The 21459-nt window shown below is 42.8% G+C and overlaps 1 protein-coding gene across 1 annotated transcript in view; it reads left to right on the forward strand.

Moving 5' to 3' along the window:
* Positions 1-21459, forward strand: part of LOC139457369 (fibrocystin-L-like) — a 72301-nt gene that overhangs the window by 4138 nt on the left and 46704 nt on the right. The window contains exons 4-21 of the mRNA XM_071238775.1: positions 3932-4034; positions 4467-4524; positions 5184-5277; positions 6498-6551; positions 7542-7618; positions 8337-8379; positions 9400-9470; positions 9956-10066; positions 10849-10941; positions 11869-12128; positions 12921-13009; positions 13170-13329; positions 14713-14827; positions 15885-16028; positions 16209-16372; positions 17713-17943; positions 18903-19027; positions 20858-21021. Of these exons, the coding sequence (XP_071094876.1) occupies positions 3932-4034; positions 4467-4524; positions 5184-5277; positions 6498-6551; positions 7542-7618; positions 8337-8379; positions 9400-9470; positions 9956-10066; positions 10849-10941; positions 11869-12128; positions 12921-13009; positions 13170-13329; positions 14713-14827; positions 15885-16028; positions 16209-16372; positions 17713-17943; positions 18903-19027; positions 20858-21021 (2156 nt within the window). The remainder of the gene's footprint in view (positions 1-3931; positions 4035-4466; positions 4525-5183; positions 5278-6497; positions 6552-7541; positions 7619-8336; positions 8380-9399; positions 9471-9955; positions 10067-10848; positions 10942-11868; positions 12129-12920; positions 13010-13169; positions 13330-14712; positions 14828-15884; positions 16029-16208; positions 16373-17712; positions 17944-18902; positions 19028-20857; positions 21022-21459) is intronic.

Here is a 21459-nt window from a genome sequence, read left to right on the forward strand (position 1 = left end):
ATGTGCTACAAACAATATGATATCATAAAGACGATGTGCTATATGCCAACAACCTGGGTTCAAAATGTGCAATGTCTGTTGTCACTCAGCATGCTATTGCTGGAACATTGCTACAAGAGGCGTAGAATCTTCTTCACTCACTCAATCATAGCTCACATCACTTTCAAAAGGGGGACCTATCACGTCTTTATGTACTAGGTTTCATAAACTATCCTCCTGTCAAAAGACAACCTTGCCGTATGACTTTTCTAATGATGATACTTATTCATTGTAAATTCATGTTCCGTTCTTGCTTGCTTCGGCTATTGTGCTAACGTCGACAAATCAACGGTCGCTTGTTGAAGAGATAATAATTGATCTTGTCACCTGTGACTTGTTGTAGGGTTGATAGATTCTCCCTTCTACCGCCAGTGATTGTCTAGCTCGGAGCTGCTGAGAGACATTAGGTACTTAACACACAACATAAATACATCCTCTACGACAGATCCAGACAGATCTACAAAGTAGGCCGTTCTCAGCAACTATTCACCCAACCACTGTCCCAATGCCGTGTGGGCTTAAGTTATCTAACATCGCTTACAAAACTGAGGGGTAAAAGAAATTACAACGAGTTTGTTTTTTATGTTATTGAAAATTGAAAGAACTGTTTTTAAATTCTGATAATGTGCATTTAACCATCACTCATCCTTGGAACAGTTAGTAAAAGTTAATCTGTAGGTAGGTATTTTTATGTTAAAATAATATGGTTCAATGAAAAGTTAGGGTAAGAGATGAATTTTCAACCACATGACCCCTACCATGTTTTTAATGTAAATTTGTGCCCCAAAAACATAGGTTTCTAAGACACCCACCAGCAGTTCGATTTATGAAAATTTTCTTTTAAATTTTTAAAGTTTTAAATCATATTATATATTTTTTAAATATAACCTTGTAGACGTATTATTTTCATATACTAGTAATTTCACATTTTTCAAATAATATCGCTAACTTTTCAACGGAATTGTCAAACATATGTAAAAATCAAGTTTCCTTATTTTGATGGTACAAAATTAATGCGCATAAAATTAATACGACCTTCCGTCACTCGCATTTTTCGTATCAATATTCTGCTCGCATTAATTTCCTGTTTTACAGAAATTTCACATTTTTCATATAATATCGCTAATTTATCAACGGAATTGTCAAACATATGTAAAAATCAAGTGAGAGGTGTAGTTTCATTTGCCCCCCTATATGTATTATGGAACGTTTGTACCCGGTTTGTTGGCATGGTATAAATCGATGCTTCATCATATATTGTTGTCCGGCAGAATTGATGTCCCATTGACTAACACGCAAGGTCACATTGTACTCTTATACCAGCGATACAACAAAATTGATGTCCGTATTTACCTATTTATACATGAACACGATCCTCGCAAAGCAATAATACCAGGTGGCGTATATACGAAACTACTGCGCCATTCGTTAGAGTAGGTTCGTGCATGTTTTATGACGTTGTTTTGACGTTTATTATCTCCAGGTTGGTCTCACTTAATTAATCTCCAGTGTCTGGTCAAGCTAGTCGATCTGGTCAAGCCTATACTACCCCTTAACGCCAATTCTGAAACAATACAATCACTGTCACCTGAAGATTTACTGATTCCTTTACGTCGCGAGGGAGTGCACTGTACGTCTGACCTTGACGGTCTATGGGTTGTCAATGGGCGGCCATCATCGAAGCTTGTAATGTTAATTTGATGATGTTGTTGTTGACGTGTGTACTGCTCTTGTTCCATGTACCGTGTCACCCTATTCAGGAAGGGTGAAGATCATCGGACATGTTTCAACTCGGCTTCATTAATACTCACATAATCTGTAGGGGTGCTATCAATTCAGGATCCCTCCTGGGTTCGGGTTCGGATATAACCCCGGTAGCCTGTGCATGTGGCAATCAGTTTGATCGGGTGGTCAGTCTCGGTGACTGGTTGATTGCTTGTTGTCCTAATCGAACGTTAACAACGTCAGACGTTTCTCGTTTTATAAATCACTGGTTTGACTTGTCCGGACTCAATTAGTTACAGGCCGATGTCACATAGCTGGAATATTGCTGAGTGTGGCGTAAAATGAGAAAAATACAGTCACAAAACAGACGTGATATGAACAGGGAAAGAAAGACGAGAGTGAGGAGACACTCCGAAGTTTCGAGTCGTTCGGAACACTAAAAAAATATTAAACGTGCACTGTATATGTTACGTAAACTTTATATGTTGCTCAAACTATGTATGACACGGACACAATAAATGTTACGTACTCTATATGTAAAAAGTACACTATATATGATAGGTGCACTATATATGTTACGTACACAATATATGTTACGTGCACTATATTTGACACGTACAGTATATATGTTACGTACACAATATATGTTACTTACACTATATATGACACGCACGCTATCTAAAATATGTACAATATATATGCTACGTATGATATATATGTTGCGTCCACTATATATATTACGCGTACGTACACTATATATGATGCGCACATTATATATGGGTCATGCAATATATATGTAACGTACACCATATAAGTTAGGTACACTATATACGTAACATATATAGCATACGTAAAATATATAGTGCACAGTGTATAATATTGATGTCATACTCCCTGTTAGACAAACTTCTTTATTCTCGGCCTCGTTTGAGTATTTATTTTGTTAGATGTTAACATTAATAGTTGTGAGTGAGTGAGTTATATCCAGTTTTATCACGTTATGTCAGCTTAATGTGGGAGGAAAGCCCGAAGTGATGCAGGTCTCAGACGTTTACCACTTGGGTGAAACCCACGAGCACGGGTATGGTGCTGACAAACCTAAAAACATAATTGGGGCAAACCAGGATTCGAAACCATAATCTTAGGTTTCTGGCGCGCCCAAGGGAATCGCGGCGCCTTAGACGACTGGGCCACCCGTTCCCCCTCGACATTAATGGTATATGCAGACTTGAACTAGTTTATTTAAAAGTACATGTAATAATTTGACTTTCTTCAATGTTGATTTTAAGTTTAGAGCTTTATTCCATTATCACGGTGTTCAAGTAAAATGAATAATCCCTAGAAAATCGTGAATAATCATGTCCTAGCCTGTCTGTTTCACCACCATGATCGAGTCTTGTTGGTTTGACCACCATGTACAAGGCGTGTTGGTTTGACCACCATGTTCAAGTCTTGTTGGTTTGACCACCATGTACAAGGCGTGTTGGTTTGACCACCATGTTCAAGTCTTGTTGGTTTGACCACCATGTTCAAGTCTTGTTGGTTTGACCACCATGTTCGAGTCTTGTTGGTTTGACCACCATGTTCGAGTCTTGTTGGTTTGACCACCATGTTCAAGTCTTGTTGGTTTGACCACCATGTTCGAGTCTTGTTGGTTTGACCACCATGTTCGAGTCTTGTTGGTTTGACCACCATGTTCGAGTCTTGTTGGTTTGACCACCATGTTCGAGTCTTGTTGGTTTCACCCCCATGTTCGAGTCTTGTTGGTTTGACCACCATGTTCGAGTCTTGTTGGTTTCACCACCATGTTCGAGTCTTGTTGGTTTCACCCCCATGTTCGAATCTTGTTGGTTTGACCACCATGTTCGAGTCTTGTTGGTTTGACCACCCTGTTCGAGTCTTGCTGGTTTGACCACCTTGTTCGAGTCTTGTTGGTTTTACCTCCATGTTCGAGTCTTGTTGGTTTCACTTCCATGTACTAGGCGTGTTGGTTTTTACCTCAATATTCGAGTCAGCTGGTTTCACCACCCTCTCCCTATCTCTTCGTTTCACCACCATGCCATCCTAAAACAAAAATATTATTGTCCAATTACTTCACGGAACACACTATGATTTGCCTGTTAGATAACTTTCGCCACAGCGTTGTTGACACATTCCTTGTTTGCAGGAAGATGCCGGTTGGGGAGTACAAGGTACGCGTGTCCGTGGACGGAGTGGACATCCCCGCTGCTGACCACTGCGCAGGATCCGAGTCCAAGTGTTTGTTCAAGGTCAGTTTTGTTTTTGTTCTACGTCACAGTCTATTTTCCAGCTATATCACAGCGGACTGAAATAGTCAGACAAACCAGTGATTGATGTTGTGAGCAACGCATCACGCCGTCAGGTACGATGACGCGCAACCATCACGTCACCGTGCCTGATGACCCGATCCAATTAGATACCATGCCACAGTTCAACAAGGATACCCTACTCAGATACACATTCCGAGCCGACGTTGTTTTATCTCCTAAATGTCGCTCGCCATGCATTGTAACATCAGTACATCTTTTAACGTCTTTTGGTGTGACGAGGGACCTAACCACCGACCTTCCTCTCTCGGGGGTACTGACATACTCCCCACAGCGGGGTGAACCAAACTAACGAATATGACCTTGTTCCTCTGTTTTCAGCAGTCTTCTCTCAATAACCTTATTATATTTCAGACATCAAGTTCGTACACCCCGACCCTGCAGTCTGTCCTGCCAATCACTGGCCTACCAGGTGAGAGTGCTAGGGGTCACTGACAGATCAGAATACATATAACACGCAGTCATGAAGGTGTAGACTCGTATCATTGGAGAGTCCAGTGGTTGACATCATGGGCATCGATTCAAACAATTGGGTTACGATGACATGCATCAACCAAGTCAGTGAGTCTGACCACCCGATCCCGTTTCTCTCCTCTTACGGCAAGCATAGACACCTTTTACGGAAACCACGGGCTGCTGAAGACCTATTCTCACCCAGATCTTCACCATTCTCCTCTTTGAACAATATCACAGTTATTTGTCAGCTACATGTGGGAGGAAAGCTCAGGCAACACACAGAAACTCCTTTTGTAGTGAACATTGTGTGAGTGGCTGGTGCTTACCTATTTCGGGAACACCTGGTGTCATCACTGATTTTCGGAGATCCATTAATATAATGCGTGTCTCTATTCCGACTTGGAACCTGTTCGGCTTATATTCGAGACGGTTTGTTCTCTGACGTTGACGTTTTGGAAACATCCTATGCTCTGACCATGTTGATGATTTTGACGTTAAAGAATATCCACTGTCTCGATATTGCTATTCATATGTAACATTATAAAATCAAATGAAACGTTAAGCAGGCCTTGTTTTCGAAGTATCTTCAATATGGGCATCATTTTGTATCAACAGGCGACATGGTGAAGCTCCGGGGCAAGCTCATCACTGACCGGTACGGCAGCAACATGGCTGCCAGCAGCAACGGCAAGACTGAGAAGCTACTGAGGTACGTTAAAGATGAGGATGCGTTGGTTGGTTGGTTGGTTGTTTGACGCCGCACTCAGGAATATTCCAGCAATATGACGGCGGTCTGTAAATAATCAAGTCTGAACCTGACAATCCACTTATTATCATGAGCATCGATCCACGCAATTGGGATCGAGGACATGCATCAACCAAGTCAGCGAGTCTGACCACTCGATCCCGTTAGTGGCCTCTTACGACAAGCATAGTCACCTTTTACGGCTAGCATGGGTTGCTGAAGACCCATTCTACCCCGGATCTTCACGGGCCTGTGAAATAAGATCATGGAATAATGCAATCACAACAGCACAGTTTATTATATGGTGTTACACCAAGGTGTTTATTAACTGGCACAATCTTTTACAACCAACAATCCTATTCTAGTTATTCATTCAAAAATATTTCAATTAGAGATAATATTTATTGACTTGAACTGTAAAACAAATTTATTGTGTCCTGGAAAACTTGCTGAAACGACATAGAAATCCTGAGCTACTCTGTTACTCTTAGCATAACCATAGAATGTTTATTTTGCTCGTCACGCCGAAGGCGATTCTCCATATTGGTACAATGTGTAAAGCCCATTTCTGGTATCCCCTGTCGTAGGATGGCTGAAAGCGGCGTAAACCATACTCACTCACTCATTAATAGTATTTTTTTAATACGTAGTATGATTTTAGAACATTATTAGTCATCAGTATACATTTTCTGTCAGCAACATTAACACAGATTCATCAATGACCCACACTCCCAAATCAAACGAGTATTCCCTGGCATGGAATATTTTCGTTTTGAACTGTATTAAAACGTTTTATCTTGATATATATGGGGGCACGGGTGGCGCAGTCGTCTAAGGCGCCGCGATTCTCTGTGCAGAGTTGCATCCCTTGGGCACGCCAGGAACCTATGATTGTGGGTTTGAATCCCGGTTCGCCCCGATTATGTTTCTAGGTTTGTCAGCACCATACCCGTGCTCATGGGTTTCACCAAAGTGGGAAACGTCTGAGACCTCCATCATTTCGGGCTTTCCTCATACATTAAGCTGACGCGCCGTGAAATAACTCGAATAATGTTAAAAGCGGCGTTAAAACACAACTCACTCACTCATTCTTGATATATTTGGAAGTTTTTAGTTTTCGTTAGTTGTCGTAAATACGTTGCCATGAACAACCTCTGACATGTGTGTTATGGTGTATGTTTCAGAGTGTACTTGGGAAGTGAGAACTGTGAGGTGAAGGACCTGGATACTGATACCATGTAAGTATACATACATACACACTCAGACGGGGTGTACATTGCAGAGTAAATTGGGTTCACCATGATCACAAGCGCCGGTGGGGTAGCCGAGTGGTTCAAACGTTCGCTCGTCACGCATTCAGCCCGGGGTCGATTCACGGGAGACAAAATGTCAAAGTGGTGAAAATCTGACCTGAAGTCGACAGGGATGGGTATCCCGCTGACTGGGCACCATAATCACGGCGAATCCTGGAATCGAACCATCCAGCATGGGATCCTTGTATGACTAAGGGACGCAACTCTGCATATCGGATGGCAGTTTCTTAGACTGTGCAACCTGCTCCCTAGTTTTACATAAAACATGTCGTGAGTTGCCAAAATTGAAATCTAGCTGGTTATTTGATGGATATGTATTTGTTATGGGTATCATAGATAATGTTACATGCATCATATCAATAAATATCTCAAACAGAGGTCAGCATAGTAACGTTTTGGTATATTTTTTGTAATGTTGGAGTTAAATCCAATTTTCAAGTGCATACATTCTTTTGCACGGTTGTGTATTTGGTAATAGTTTGATGCATACATGTATTATATATGATACAAACATCACTATCATCACGATAAGGGCTGATGAGGCAGCCCAGAAGCTAAACCCTTCACTCTTCATCACGACGGGCCGGGTACGATACACCACATAGTTGAAATGTATGAAGCAAATTTGTGTCCTCCTAAGTGAATGATTGAGTGAGTATGGTTTTACGCCGCTTTTAGCAATATTCCAGCAATATCACGGCGGGGGACACCAGACATGGGCTTCACACATTGTACCCATGTCGGGAATCGAACCCGGGTCTTCGGCGTGACGAGCGAACGCTTTAACCACTTGGCTACCCGACCGCACCTCCACCTAAGTGATAATGCTGGACTATTGATAGAAGAGGCGTACACAAACATACTCACTCACACACGTGTTATCACAAAGGTCATAAGTGAACTATATTTCCCCAGGTTCGGCATAAGTCTTGACGACAGCGGAAGTAGCGTCTTCGGAGATCTGCTCTGCAAGCACCAGTCTACCTTCGTTAGTAAGTATACCTTGCATGACGGACGTCTCTTGACGTACGGATATATACATGTATGTGCTGTGACTTTACGTACAGCTGAGCTGATCGACTGTCTCTCGTCATTCAGCTGTAGAGTGGGTACCCGACAAGGCTTTCTCTTCGTGTCCTAATATCAGTTTTTTTGAAGATGGTCTGATCGAACGATTGGTCAAAATGCCCCAAATGGCCCAAATGGCCCAAATGGCCCAAATGGCCCAACGGTTCAACTGTACAATTAGGCTTATCGACTGTCTCTCGTCATTCAGTTGTAGAGTGGGCACCCGACAGGGCTTTCTCTTCGTGTGCTAATATCAGTTTTTTTTAAGATGGTCTGATCGAAGAATTGATCAAAATGGCCCAAACGGCCAAAATGTACAATTAAGCTGATCGACTGTCTCTCGTCTTTAAGCTGTACAGTGGGTACCCTTTTGGACTTTCCCTTTGCGTGTTAATGGCAGACTTTTTTAACATGATCTGACCGAAATGTGCATTAATAATCATAAAATCGATCGATATATGTATTGACTTGGAGTAATCCATCATTAACTTTTAATAAGGGACCTTTGTCCTCTGAAAGAAAATATTTCTACAAAGCATATTAAATTGAATGACTTATGAATATATAGTTGTAGATTAACACCGACGACGTATTTGGTTTTTTATTAGTTCTGTTATATGATTATGTTATTTGTCATTACAGGTTCCATGAATGCGAGTTTCATCATTGAAGGCGGATATGGAAGGTGATAAAATGATGGCAAAGATAAACTTCCCACGTCATCGCGATATAAATATATAGATATCATGTGTATATAAAATATACATTTTCAGAAACGATGGGCGACATTTTCGTATTGTAAGAGTGCATGCAATGCATATACATTGTACTTAAATGTAGGCCATTCTTTATATTCTACCCTTCATAGCTCACATGTGTCTGTGGTATTTCTAATATTTAAAACCGTGCCCTGGGCAATCTTGCAGAAAGCTATCTTAGCGCTAAGATGATGTGCAGAGTTGCGTCCCTTGGGCACGCCAGAAACCTATGATTGTGGGTTCGAATCCAGGTTCGCCCCGATTATGTTTCTAGGTTTGTTAGCACCATACCTGTGCTCGTGGGTTTCACCAAAGTAGTAAACGTCTGAGACCTGCATCACTTCGGGCTTTCCTCTCAAATTAAGCTGACACGCCGTGATATAACTGGAATACTGTTAAAAACGGCGTTAAACCCAACTCACTCACTCACTCACTCATTGATGATGTATGGCTGCGTAAACAAAAACACACTGACACATGCTTGCCGCTTCAGCAATGTATTCTGAGTCACAAAGATAATCAAATTATCTTTTAGTGTAATCCCACCCACGCGAATATCATATGGTCGGTCTCTTACGTCGGACAGCCGTTACACGAACATTCAAAGACCCGTGAAGATCCGGGGTCTTCACCAACCCATGCTTGTCGTAAGAGGCGACTAACGGGATCGGGTGGTCAGGCTGGATGACTTGGTTGATGCATGTCATCGATCCCAATTGCGTGGATCGATGCTCATGATGTCAATCACTGGATTGTCTGGTCCAGACTCGATTCTTTACAGACCGCCGTCATGTAGCTGAAATATTGTTGAGTCCGGTGTTAAACAACCAACCAACCAAACCAACGTACACACAAATTAAGGCTGTGTGATCCGAAAACATTGGGATGCTCAATAGGGGAATATGTCTCTTGTTCAGATAATAATGACCTTGTGTTGTTTCCTGAAGGTCACAGCCCAGTACAGATATTCTCCATGTCAGCAGTACAGGGAAGATCTACATGTTCCAGACGTATGCACGTAAGTATGATAAGTATATATCTATTATCCGTATTACCGCCATGTTCTAGTGAATAGAGCGTGTGCCGGTAGAGCGGAAGGTCGGTGGTTCGATCAGCGGCTTCGGGGGGGCACGGGTGGCCCAGTCGTCTAAAGCGCCGTGCTTTTGGGTTTCACCGAAGTGGTAAACGTCTAAGGCCAGCATCACTTCGGGCTTTAAACCCAACTCACTCACTCACTCACCGTCTACGTCATACCGAAAGGGGTTAAAATATGGCACCTGTTGTTACCCTGCCTAGTCCTATGTGTTAAAGGGCTAAAACGAGGACTGTTAGCTCGGAGTCAGTATACTGTGTCTGAATGAGGTATCCACGTGAAACTGCGGCATCCAAGTGGCAGAATAAAAAATATAGAAACAGTGTTGGTATTTTATATTAATTTTGCCTTTCCAATATTGTTGTACGTTTTAAATAGATAAGAATATAACGTCCTGGTATTATTTCTAGCCATCTCCGGTATTTCTCCTTCTACCGGAAGTCAGCGAGGAGGGACAAGGTTGACCTTGACCGGAAAACATTTTGATGAAACCACCACAAAGGCCAAGGTCAAGATTGGAGGTGCGTTGAACTGTCATAACTCATCACAATGATTATCATGAACGAGACATGATCAACATGATGCCATTAATTCATGAATATTTGTGCATGTCGATTCGACTTTCGGACCACAGTGTGAATTCTAGGACGGAATAGGTCAGACAGTCAGACAGACAGACAACCAGCAGCCAGACAGACAGGCAAACAGATAGACAGGCATATATCTGTCATAGAGCCCAACATGAGATGGAGTCACATTTTGTAGACTAACTGATTTATTTATCGTAAGAGGCGACTAACAGGATCGGGTGGTCAGGCTCACTGACTTGGTTGATGTATGTCATCGTATCCAAATTGCGTTGATCGATGTTCATGATAAATCACTGCATTGTCTGGTCCAGACTCCATTATTTATAGACCGCCGTCATATAGCTGGAATATTGCTGAGTGCGGCGTTAAATAACAAACAAACGCACATCGTACCCCGACGAGATGGGTCGTTGCTCATTCTATCAACCACAGGTTTGATTATCAATGCTAGATAGTTCACAAGCTTGGTTTCTTTGAGAAACCCGGAATATGTCTGTTCTACGGGAGAACAACATTCACAGATTCTAAACTGATAATTGATATTAAAAATAATATATCCGTTATATTTTAGTGACATAATTTCTTTCAACCACATGATTTTGTGAGGCGACAACAATCGACTTGTAAATAACGTCTACTGGTAGACCTGGGCCCGTTTCAACGGGTATGTTGTTAAATAACATGTTAATAGTATTACGTGTTTTGTTCTACAGACACAGATTGCAACATCGTCGAGCCAGTAACAGACACACACATTGTCTGCGTAACAGCTGCAGACCCTGGAGTCTCTAAACCCCTACACCGAGGTATGCATGTGCTTATAACTGTGTATAGGGGATTGTTACAGCCGTCCTTGAAACATATTCAGTAAGATGACTTGAAGGGGGGTGGGTTGCAGGCGTTTAACAATTTCGTGACGCAACCACGGGGACGTGTATGTACTGTCATACCTAGAGGGGCGGTCGGGTAGCCTAGTGGTTAAAGCGTTAGCTCGTCATGCCAAAGACCCGGGTTCGATTCCCGACATGGGTACAATGTGTGAAGCCCATTTCTTGTGTCCCCCGCCGTGATATTGCTGGAATATTGCTAAGAGCGGCGTACAACCATACTCACTCACTCACTCATACCTAGAACCACAGTCAGATCGACCAAGGGATACGAACCATTCGTCACAACTCGCCCTTTTCCGTCACCTGCAAGAAGACTCGTCCCCCTATCGATGAATGTTATGTGCGAAAATACGACAAACCAATCAGAATGCGCGTATGATTTCACGTTCTTCGTCCAAGAATCCCTCAGAAATAATTTTTGATTTTACATATGTCTTGCATCTAAAAATATACCAAAGACATAGTTAAATGTGTTCAATCATACTGTATAATTCCGATGTGCTTTAAATTTCATCTGAAATATATATAATATATGGGGAAAATGTGTGAACCATTACGCAAAGAGTTGACAATTGTCCCGGAATAACACGAGTTGGTCACGAATGGAGTCGCTATTCGGCTTGTCCCGGAATAACACGAGTTGGTCACGAGTGGGATACGAACCCATGATCCAAGGTTACCGGCACGTTAAGGGGACGCAACTCTGCACAGATAATTGCGGCGCCTTTGACAACTGGGTGTCCTTTTCAAAGATCTGTAGATATATCCACGCAGTGAGGACATTTCAGTGAATTAACCGTCTAAAGCACCAACACCCTTTGGTAATAACCTATATGTTTCCAGGCAACAGGGGTCTCGCGTTCGAGATATGGAACGAGACTTACACTGACCTGGCCAGTATCGGCAGCCTCAGTGACAGTGCCAGCGACTACGTCCGTGACCGGGTGGACGTCAGCGACTACACGGAGTCCAACATGAACAACTACGTAACACGGATGACCGGCTTCTTCGTGGCGCCCCGGACGTCGGAGTACAGGTTCTACGTCATGGGCGACGACCAGGTGGAGCTGTACCTCAGCACCGACGACGACCCCGCCAACAAGGTGACACTCTCAACACTTAGAGGTTAAAAGCTCATCGCTCGTCACGCCGAAGGTTGTTTGTTTGTTTGTTTGTTGTTTAACGCCGCACTCAGCAATATTCCAGCTATATGACGACGGTCTGTAAAATAATCGAGTCCGGACCAGACAATCCAGTGATTGACATCATGAGCATCGACCCGCGCAATTGGGATCAATGACATGCATCAACCAAGTCAGCGAACCTGACCACCCGATCCCGTTAGTCTCCTTTTACGACAAGTATAGTCGCCTTTTACGAATGTCGTTACTGATTTAATAAATGAACGAACGAAAGAACAAGTAACAGATGGGACGAACTGTTTTGAATCAGTTCTTTTCAGAGAAAACGTATGTCACTTCTAAATGTTTGTTTGTTGTTTAACGCCGCACTAAGCAATATTCCAGCTATATGACGGCAGTCTGGAAATAATCGAGTCTGGACCAGACAATCCAGTGATTGACATTATGAGCATCAATCCACGCAATTTGGATACGATGCCATGCATCAACCAAGTCGGCGCGCCTGACCACCCGATCCCGTTAGTCACCTTTTAAGACAAGCATAGTCACCTTTTACGGCAAGCATTGCTTGCTGAAGACCTATTCTACCCCGGATGTTCACGGGCCCACTTCTAATTGACATCGTTACATAAAATTTATTGACTCCATATCCGTAATGGTAGCACATTTGCGCTCACATAATTTCTCACTCTAAAGACCTCACACATCACAAAGTTTGAATAACTATTCTTAGGCAATTATATTTCATTACAGGTGAAGATGTGCGAGGCTAGCGTTGACAGTACCTACTTCGAGTCAGCGAGTCAAAAGTCATCGAAGGTCAACCTCACTGAAGGACAAAGGTAGTTACCATGAGTTTGGACCGACCATTTTCTTCGGAGGGGGGGGTGGGGGGTGGGGGTGGGGTGGGGGGGGGGTGGGGGGGTGCAGGGTCAATCATAGGTCTCACATTTCTTCATGAACATGTTAAAATCAGCCTACACTGCATCATTTTATTTTCAGCTACTACATGGAGGTTTTGCACCGGGAGGGCTCTTCTCGGTCGTTTGTCAAGGTCGCTGCGCGCGCATACTCCACCGACATCACCAACACCATGACCGGCAAAGCGTGGCAAGAGAAACAGAAGCTGGTGTTTTCATCCACCGTTGTCAAGGAAGAGCTGGTGAGCTGGGGGCCGTGGGCCGGGGGCGGAGTAGCTGTTCTCCCTCAAAGAAATTCCTCTTGAACGAACGAGTAGAGTCGCGTGGAGATAAACCAAAAACATATTACATTGGGCAATCTGAAGCGTCACTGACTTTCTACCCATAAGTCCTTGTTTTGCGAGATGCGTTCAATCACGATGTTGAGTTGGTTGTAATTTCAATGATGTCATGCGTAAAAGGGGATACACGTGATATCCAAAGTTATCAACCGATTGTATTTATAATATATCAGCCAATACCACGTGACATAGTTTCAGTTGGAGATATACTGTTGCTAAAATTTCATTGGCCAAATAGTTTGTTAAAGTGATCTACAGTTATCTACAGTAAAAAGTGGTGCACCATCTCGCACACGCTGAGCCGAATTATAACAAGTTCGATCATCAATTATGGAAAATCCAGTTGACGACATGGACAAAGAACTATTATTTGCACTGGCAATGTTCAACTATATCCGTTTGAAATGTTATGTTCGTGTTTACTCTATCAATCAGGGGTACAGTTTGGGATTAAAGTGGCGGGGTGCACTTTATATAAAACATTTCAGATGATAGCAAGACATCGGGAGGACTTGGGTAGCCGTGTTAGGTTTGTTGAAAACAAGCACCTGGTGTATCTATCACGTCAAACGTCGTCTTGACCTTTTTACATGTACATACATAATTGTCCCTGTTAGAATGTGTATATGTTACAGTAGTGTATATGGTTACCTCTGTCTGTCTGGTTGTGTGTGCATATGTGCGTGTGTGTGAGCATGTGTTTACGTCTGTGTGTGATAGAGCACGTGTAAGTATGATCATGTGGGGTCACATGCAGTTGAAGGGGCGGTCGGGTAGCCTCGTGGTTAAAGCGTTCGCTCGTCACGCCGAAGACCCGGGTTCGATTCCCGACATGCGTATAATGTGTGAAGCCAATTTCTGGTGTCCCCCGCCGTGATATTGCTGGAATATTGCTAGAAACGGAGAACAACCATACTCACTCACTCACATGCAGTTGAATTGTATTGCATTGCATTGCATTGAATAGTATTGTATTGTACTGCATTGTATGCATTTAAATGATATTAATACTAAACTGTTTCCATTAATTTTACCAGTCCCTCATAACCTCCGAGTGGTTTTCGTATATTTGGCTATTTACTGTATTCTTAACCTGTTTAAATTCCAAAAACAATTTGCCCCGCATGATATGTCTGCACAGAAGGTGAGACTTAAATAAACAACTTCTCTCTCATTATTGTTTATTTTTTCGACCATGTGTTAAGTATTCCAAAGGGGGTGTGGACAGCCCTGCGTCCTCCTCTACCCCTGAGTGTGCTGTATCTCGACATGTCATTGTTTCAGACCGTGGTACTGAGCACCCCCTCCGCCAAGTCAGCCACCAAAGAGGTTCAGACAGTGCTTGCTTCCGGAAACGCCAATGCCCCGTTCAGACTCGGGGTGATGGGGGTCTACACAGGTGGGGTTCACGTCACAGTTGGACTTTTCCAGCTCATACTATGTGATTCATTATTCGGTTGATACTGACTTGTGAATCTGCCGTCCCTGTGAGTGAATGGTATGTGTTGATGAGTGCCACTAGGTTGTGATAGCTGTGATAACTGATTGTGATCATCATATGATAATGTGTCCTTTGAGTCCCACCCTGCCAATACCGCCTCCGTGGTCTAGTGGTAGAGCGTCCGCCCGGATAGCGGAAGGTTCGGGGTTCGATTCCCGGGCGCGTCATACCAAAAGTCGTTAAAATATGGTACTTGTTGTTACCCTGTCTGGCGCCCGGCATTAAGGGGCTAAAACAGACTGGTCGGCTCGGAGTCAGTATGCTGTGTCTGAGTGGGGTATTCATCTTAAACTGCGGTATGGGATCTTAGTCAGTCCGGATTAGCACAAGTAGCCACACACACACACACACACACACACACACACACGTGCATGCATGTCGCTATATAAGTGCAATACTCCTGGACGCGACGTTCAACCCCATTTCACCTCACCCACCATGCCAGTTTGTTAATGAGTGAGTGAGTGAGTGAGTGAGTGAGAGGTTTTACGCCGCTTTTAGCAATATTCCAGCAATATCACCAGAAATGGACTTCACATATTGTACCCATTTCGGGATTCGAACCCGGGACTTCGGACCGCCCCTCAGTCAGTTAATGACGAGTGAGTGAGTATGGTTTTACACCGCAAAAGCTTGGGGTAGTACATGCAGCAACACACACGCACACACACACGCACACACACACGCACACACCAACTCGCCCGCGTACCTACACGTCGCTATATAAGAGCAATAATCTTGACAGCCTAGTTAAAGCCCCGTATGAATGTATCTTGGACTGAATGTCAGCCTAGTCATACCATGACGTTCAGCTTAGTAAATTAGACTTTTTTTTCTTTAAAATCACATTTTATATGGTGTATATCATTCATAAATGATAACGTTATCCACAAAGTCGGGGGGTTTTTAAGTTGCAATCCTGTTTTGATTATCATTGTTATTTCTTTTTTAACAGAGCCCCTGCTGGTGTCGACGACAGCTGCCCAGATGCAGACAGCTCTGAACAAACTACCAGTTATCGCCCCTGACACGGTCACAGTAACAGCAACGCCACAGGGCGCTGGCAACAGTTACAGCATCACCTTCAACACCGACAGAGGTGGGTGTGGCACTGAATATGGTGTACATACGGATGATGGGATGTTAGAGAATATATGTCTGTAAAAGGTCGACATCGAGAGGTAGCTGACGGGCTTCCAAACATAATATATCATGTGATATTTAAACAAACTGAATTATAGAATCAAGTTTCCCAGATATATATCCCCTTCCTCCACAGGCGACATCCCCGACATCACCTACCAACTGACCACCCCAAACATCACCGATCTGACCATCACGGTGACAGAGGCTACCAAGGGAGCTCCAACCCTCAGCTCCTTCAGCTTCGACATGGACGGTATTCCGTCACCCGCCTTGACAGCGACTGCGACAGCCAGCGAGGTAAGAAGCGGTGTCGGTGAACCTTAGTAAACAAGTGAATGAGTGAGTATGGTTTTTACGCCGCGTTTAGCAAAATTCCAGCAATATCACGGCGGGGGACACCAGAAATGGGCTTCACTCATTGTACCCATGTCGGGATTCGAACCCGGGCCTTCGGCGTGACGTGCGAACGCTTAATCCACTAGGCTACCCGACCGCCCTGGTAAACAAGAAGCAAGGGAGTTAACTAATTATAAAAGTCCACATTCAGCCCGCTAGGTTGGAATTTTGCCAAACTGGACTCCGCAAAGACCAATCAAAATTGCGCAACAAAATTCACACCCGGTTCTTCAACTTCCGTGCAGAAATAGGATTTTCAAAGCATGTGTACCGCAAACATGGCGTGAACAGACAGTTTCTAAATCTGATGTTTTTAGTCAAGGTGCTCGCGTGATTTGATGCACTTCATGAGACCCGTTTAGATATGTGAGATCGCACGTTCGATTCATGTGATGGATTTTTCATGTGGACATTGTGACTTTTAACCAATCACAAATCAACATTAGATGCAAATTGTGACTTTTAACCAATCACAAATCAACATTAGATGCAAATTGTGACTTTTAACCAATCACAAATCAACATTAGATGCAAATTGTGACTTTTAACCAATCACAAATCAACATTAGATGCAAATTGTGACTTTTAACCAATCACAAATCAACATTAGATGCAAATTGTGACTTTTAACCAATCACAAATCAACATTAGATGCAAATTGTGACTTTTAACCAATCACAAATCAACATTAGAAGCAAATTGTGACTTTTAACCAATCACAAATCAACATTAGATGCAAATTGTGACTTTTAACCAATCACAAATCAACATTAGATGCACATTAAAAGGCCTGTTCATACAGTTCTTCTGTGAAAGCTTGGTGTTACAATGGGGAAAAGCTGAGACAATCACGCGGAATGCCTGGGGCTTCCTGGACAATTACTATATTCGCACTTCATGAACGTGTCAGAGAACCTACTCACAAAGCGGTGTTACGTCGCAAAATGTTTCTACGATCTTGACAAAGAAAGTTCTATGTGTGATTTTGATAATCGATATATGCACAATCTTATGCACATTTGCAGCTGCTTATATTTGTCTTGCGTCGGTGATAAAGGGTCGCAACAAATGATTTGTGGGTCAAAATATTTTTTAAAAGTAATTTTTGAACAAAATCTGCCCTTCCCGATCCCCAATGCCGAAAATATTTCTCTCTTTTTTTTTATAAAATTAATTTTTAAAAAAATCAAATTAAAAAGACCGATTTAAAAAAGTAACTAATGTGAGTAAATATGTTGAAGGTGCGGTCAGCGTTGCTGAGTTTATTCAGCTCTGGATGTCCGAGTGACATTGGTCAGCCCTCGGACAACAAGTTCTTCCAGGACTACGAGAGCGGAGTGTCGTCGAAGTTTGGTGAACGGAGATCCGACAAGGAGCCCTTCTGTGGTCGCTTTTCCTCCAGAAACCCCAGATACCTGTACGACAAGGGCGGGAGCGACGTCCTCGGCATCTCGCTCTCACAGTACAACACGGTGAGTTAATGAGTGAACAAGGTGTGTGTGTGTGTGTGCGTGTGCGTGCGTGCGTGCGTGCGTGCGTGTGTGTGTGTGTGTGTGTGTGTGTGTTTGTGCGGGGGAGTGATTTAGTGAGTAAGTGGTTAGTGGGTATGTGGGAGGTGAGGTGAGATGAGGTGAGGTGAAATGGGGTTTAACGTCGCGTCCAAGATTATTGCACTTATATAGCGACGTGCATGTACGTGTGTGTGTGTAGGGGAGGGGCGTGTGGGAGAGTTGGTGTGTGGATGAATAAGTGATTGAAGTGTGTGTGTGTGTGTGGGGGGGGGGGGGGGGGGTGAGGGGGGGGTGAGTATATGAGTGGGTGGTTTGGAGAGTGAGAGAGTGGTTGAGTGGGTTAGTAGTTAGTCGGTTGTTGGGTGAGTTGGTGTATGGGTGAGTCAGTCAGTTTTGAGTGAGTGAGGTGTGAGGGTTGTGTGTATGTGTTGGAATGGGGGTGTATGTGAGTGGGTGTGTGGGAAGTGAGGGAGTGACTGGATGGTTGAGTGAGTGAGTGAGAGAGTGAGTGGATGGTTGAGTGAGTGACAGAGTGAGTGATTGAGTGGAGTATTTGGGTGAATTGTTTGTTGAGTGAGTGAGTCCATACATTCCAAATGAGGACAAGCCGCGTCGGCGTTATATCTGTTACGCCAATTAAGCTTACACACCGCGATATATAACTGCATTGCCCCGTTCCACAAAGCGATCGCAGCGCTAGGAGTACCTATGTTAAAGTATGGGATTTCCGATCATCTTAGCGCTACGATCGTTTTGTAGAACAGGGACAAAGGAAGCTAAAGATTAAGAAAACTCACACGAAAAATATCCTTTTTTCGTCAAGCTAATTCAGCTAAAATTGAACTCAAACAAGAAAACGTAATAACTTAACAAAAATATTTTGTTGGTTGCCTTGTTAAGCCATTATGATATATTTGTAGTTGTGCTTCGCCTACCGAGGAGTTGTGAAGTCGGTGGGGGTGCGGTTCACGTACGAGGACTCTGAGAGGGAGAAACACTCCACCACAGCAAGCTTCGCCATCGCAGCACCAGATGACGCCAGTCAGTGAGTGACCTTTGGCGTGATGTCGTCTTACACGAGGATGGGTTTAACATCACTTTCCACGAACATGCGCCCTATTAATGTATCGGAAACGAAAAGACCAGCAAGAAATCGTACTATGTAAATCATAAAATCGATGCGTTATCAAAATAATGCGAGATCCTGAAATACAGCATGGAATATACACCCTTGAAACACTATGACACCACTATGCAAACGTCAACACCATGTTGTTTACCAAGAGTACCGTTAGACTTGGATATATCAGCTGGTACTTGGATTTTGTGTGTTTGCTTGTTGTTTCACGCCGCACTTAGCAATATTCCAGCTTTATGACGGAGGTCTGTAAATAATCGAATCTGGACCAGACAGTCCAGTGATTGATATCATGAACATCGATCTACGTAATTGGGATCGATGGTATGCATCACGAAGTCATCGAGCCTGGCCACCCGATCCCGTTAGTCGCCTCCTACGACAAGCATAGTCGCCTTTTACGGCAAGCATGGGTTGCTGAAGACCTATTCTACCCCGGAATCTTCACGGGTGTGGCACATGGAGATACACATTGAATGGAGTACCATCACAAACCCTTAATAAGAACTTCCAGTACTTTATATCCCTCCATAAACCCCCGCTGTTGGCTTAAGAGCAGTGTATTGCATATGTCACATTTAATATTGACAACAAGACGGCTTAAATTTCGTTGATCTAATTTCGAGCAAATGATTGATATAAACTTAAATAAAGATTATAGATCTTTCAAATTAAATATACTAAATAGGCGTAGGAAAAAGAACACATTTTGCCAATATACGTACCTATTAGATAGGTACAAATTTCTTTCATCTTTGAATGACTCCAAACGAAAAATGAATGGAATTCATCGGCAATATCTGGGGATTCACATAACACTAACGTTTTATGTTCTCAAGGGATCCATGCCAACGCCCTTTTTACAGGCCGATTATTTATTTGGAGTTGTGTACCTAAATTAGGGTGAGAAATCGCTCTTGGGCACAGCACATATTTACCGTAAGACATTGATATCGATAACATTTCGAACTAGATAAAATATAGCTTCTTCATTTTGGATCAAACATGTTTCTTTCGCATTCTGTCAACAGTTATGGCAATCCATTCGTTTTAAAACAATTAAGGTACGAGAAGTTCTTCGGTCAAACCGCAATCATTAAGTCACTGCTCTATACAGCTTAGCCAAGGGTGAACAGTCCAGTTTTCATCACGATCAGTTATCATTAAAGTTGTGTCATACGTTTGATATCTTTTTCGTTACTTTCGTTACTTTTGTGTGTGTGTGTGGTTACTTTCTGTTGCAATATAAATCCAGTACTTGGCCATTCTCTTTGACATTCGTGTATTTAAGGGTCTCTCCCCCACCCCCCCTTCAGGATATACCGTGAATACAGATCATGTTGCATTGTGGTGATATTTATTCTCGACAACACAGTTGAATATTGATTGAATTTAACATGGGGACATGGTAGAAGTGGTATATTGTTGTCCAGTACTGAATGCTTTATTCGGACATTTCGATCTAACCGAACGAAAACCACACAGAAAGCAATGTATACCCATGGCTGAACGCCCTTGTGTGTTTTGATACCATGGCGCTCAGAAACGACAGTGTTTTTTTTCATTTTCTCTGTTTTTCATTTTTTAACCTTTATCTTTCCGATGTTTAAATATGTTAAATCTGCGTTATTTACTAGCTAATTTGCTGTGCATGTTTGTAAGAAGTATATTCTATTCTGGTATCCGATTTGTTGCCAATACGACGATGAATAGTTTCTAACTCACTCGCTCGCTCAGATGGAGCTACCACTGCGAGAATATCTACGACGTCGCTAGAGCTCACCGGTCCTCCGGCTCCGATCACAGGGTGGACCGCCTCACCATCACACGACAATCCTCATCCCTTGACCTCTACGTGGACGTCGTCACCATCGTCAGAAAACCGACAACGACGGAAACCGGTGGGTCTTTTTGTGTAAACAAGGTTGCGAGGACAGCAATATAGAAACTAAATCAGCTGACTGGCATTATGACCCTAATTGTGGAATACCTGTTTGTGTGTACTCAACCTGGTTTAGAAAAACTGTAGACATAATTTGACAACAAAAATAGTTTCGAAATTAATTGCGACACGTTTATGACAGTGTACAACATTTCCAGATAACAATCTCCAGAAATTTCCAAGTAGTTATTATATATATTTAAATTTATAAATTTATGAAGATTTTTTTAACTATCTTGAGTTTGTGAAAATCGTATTTTAACCAGTGTATAAAATATGCCGAAGTCTTTTCGATATTTTCTTTCTTTCGTTACTTTCTGGCAATAGGCAAAGATTTCCATCTCAACGAATTAAATTCGCCGAAATGTGTTAATTCATTAAGGAGAACAAATGCGGC

The sequence above is a fragment of the Haliotis cracherodii genome, unplaced genomic scaffold (genome assembly GCF_022045235.1).
Source record: "Haliotis cracherodii isolate W230 unplaced genomic scaffold, xgHalCrac1.p SCAF_12, whole genome shotgun sequence".
NCBI lineage: Eukaryota > Metazoa > Mollusca > Gastropoda > Lepetellida > Haliotidae > Haliotis > Haliotis cracherodii.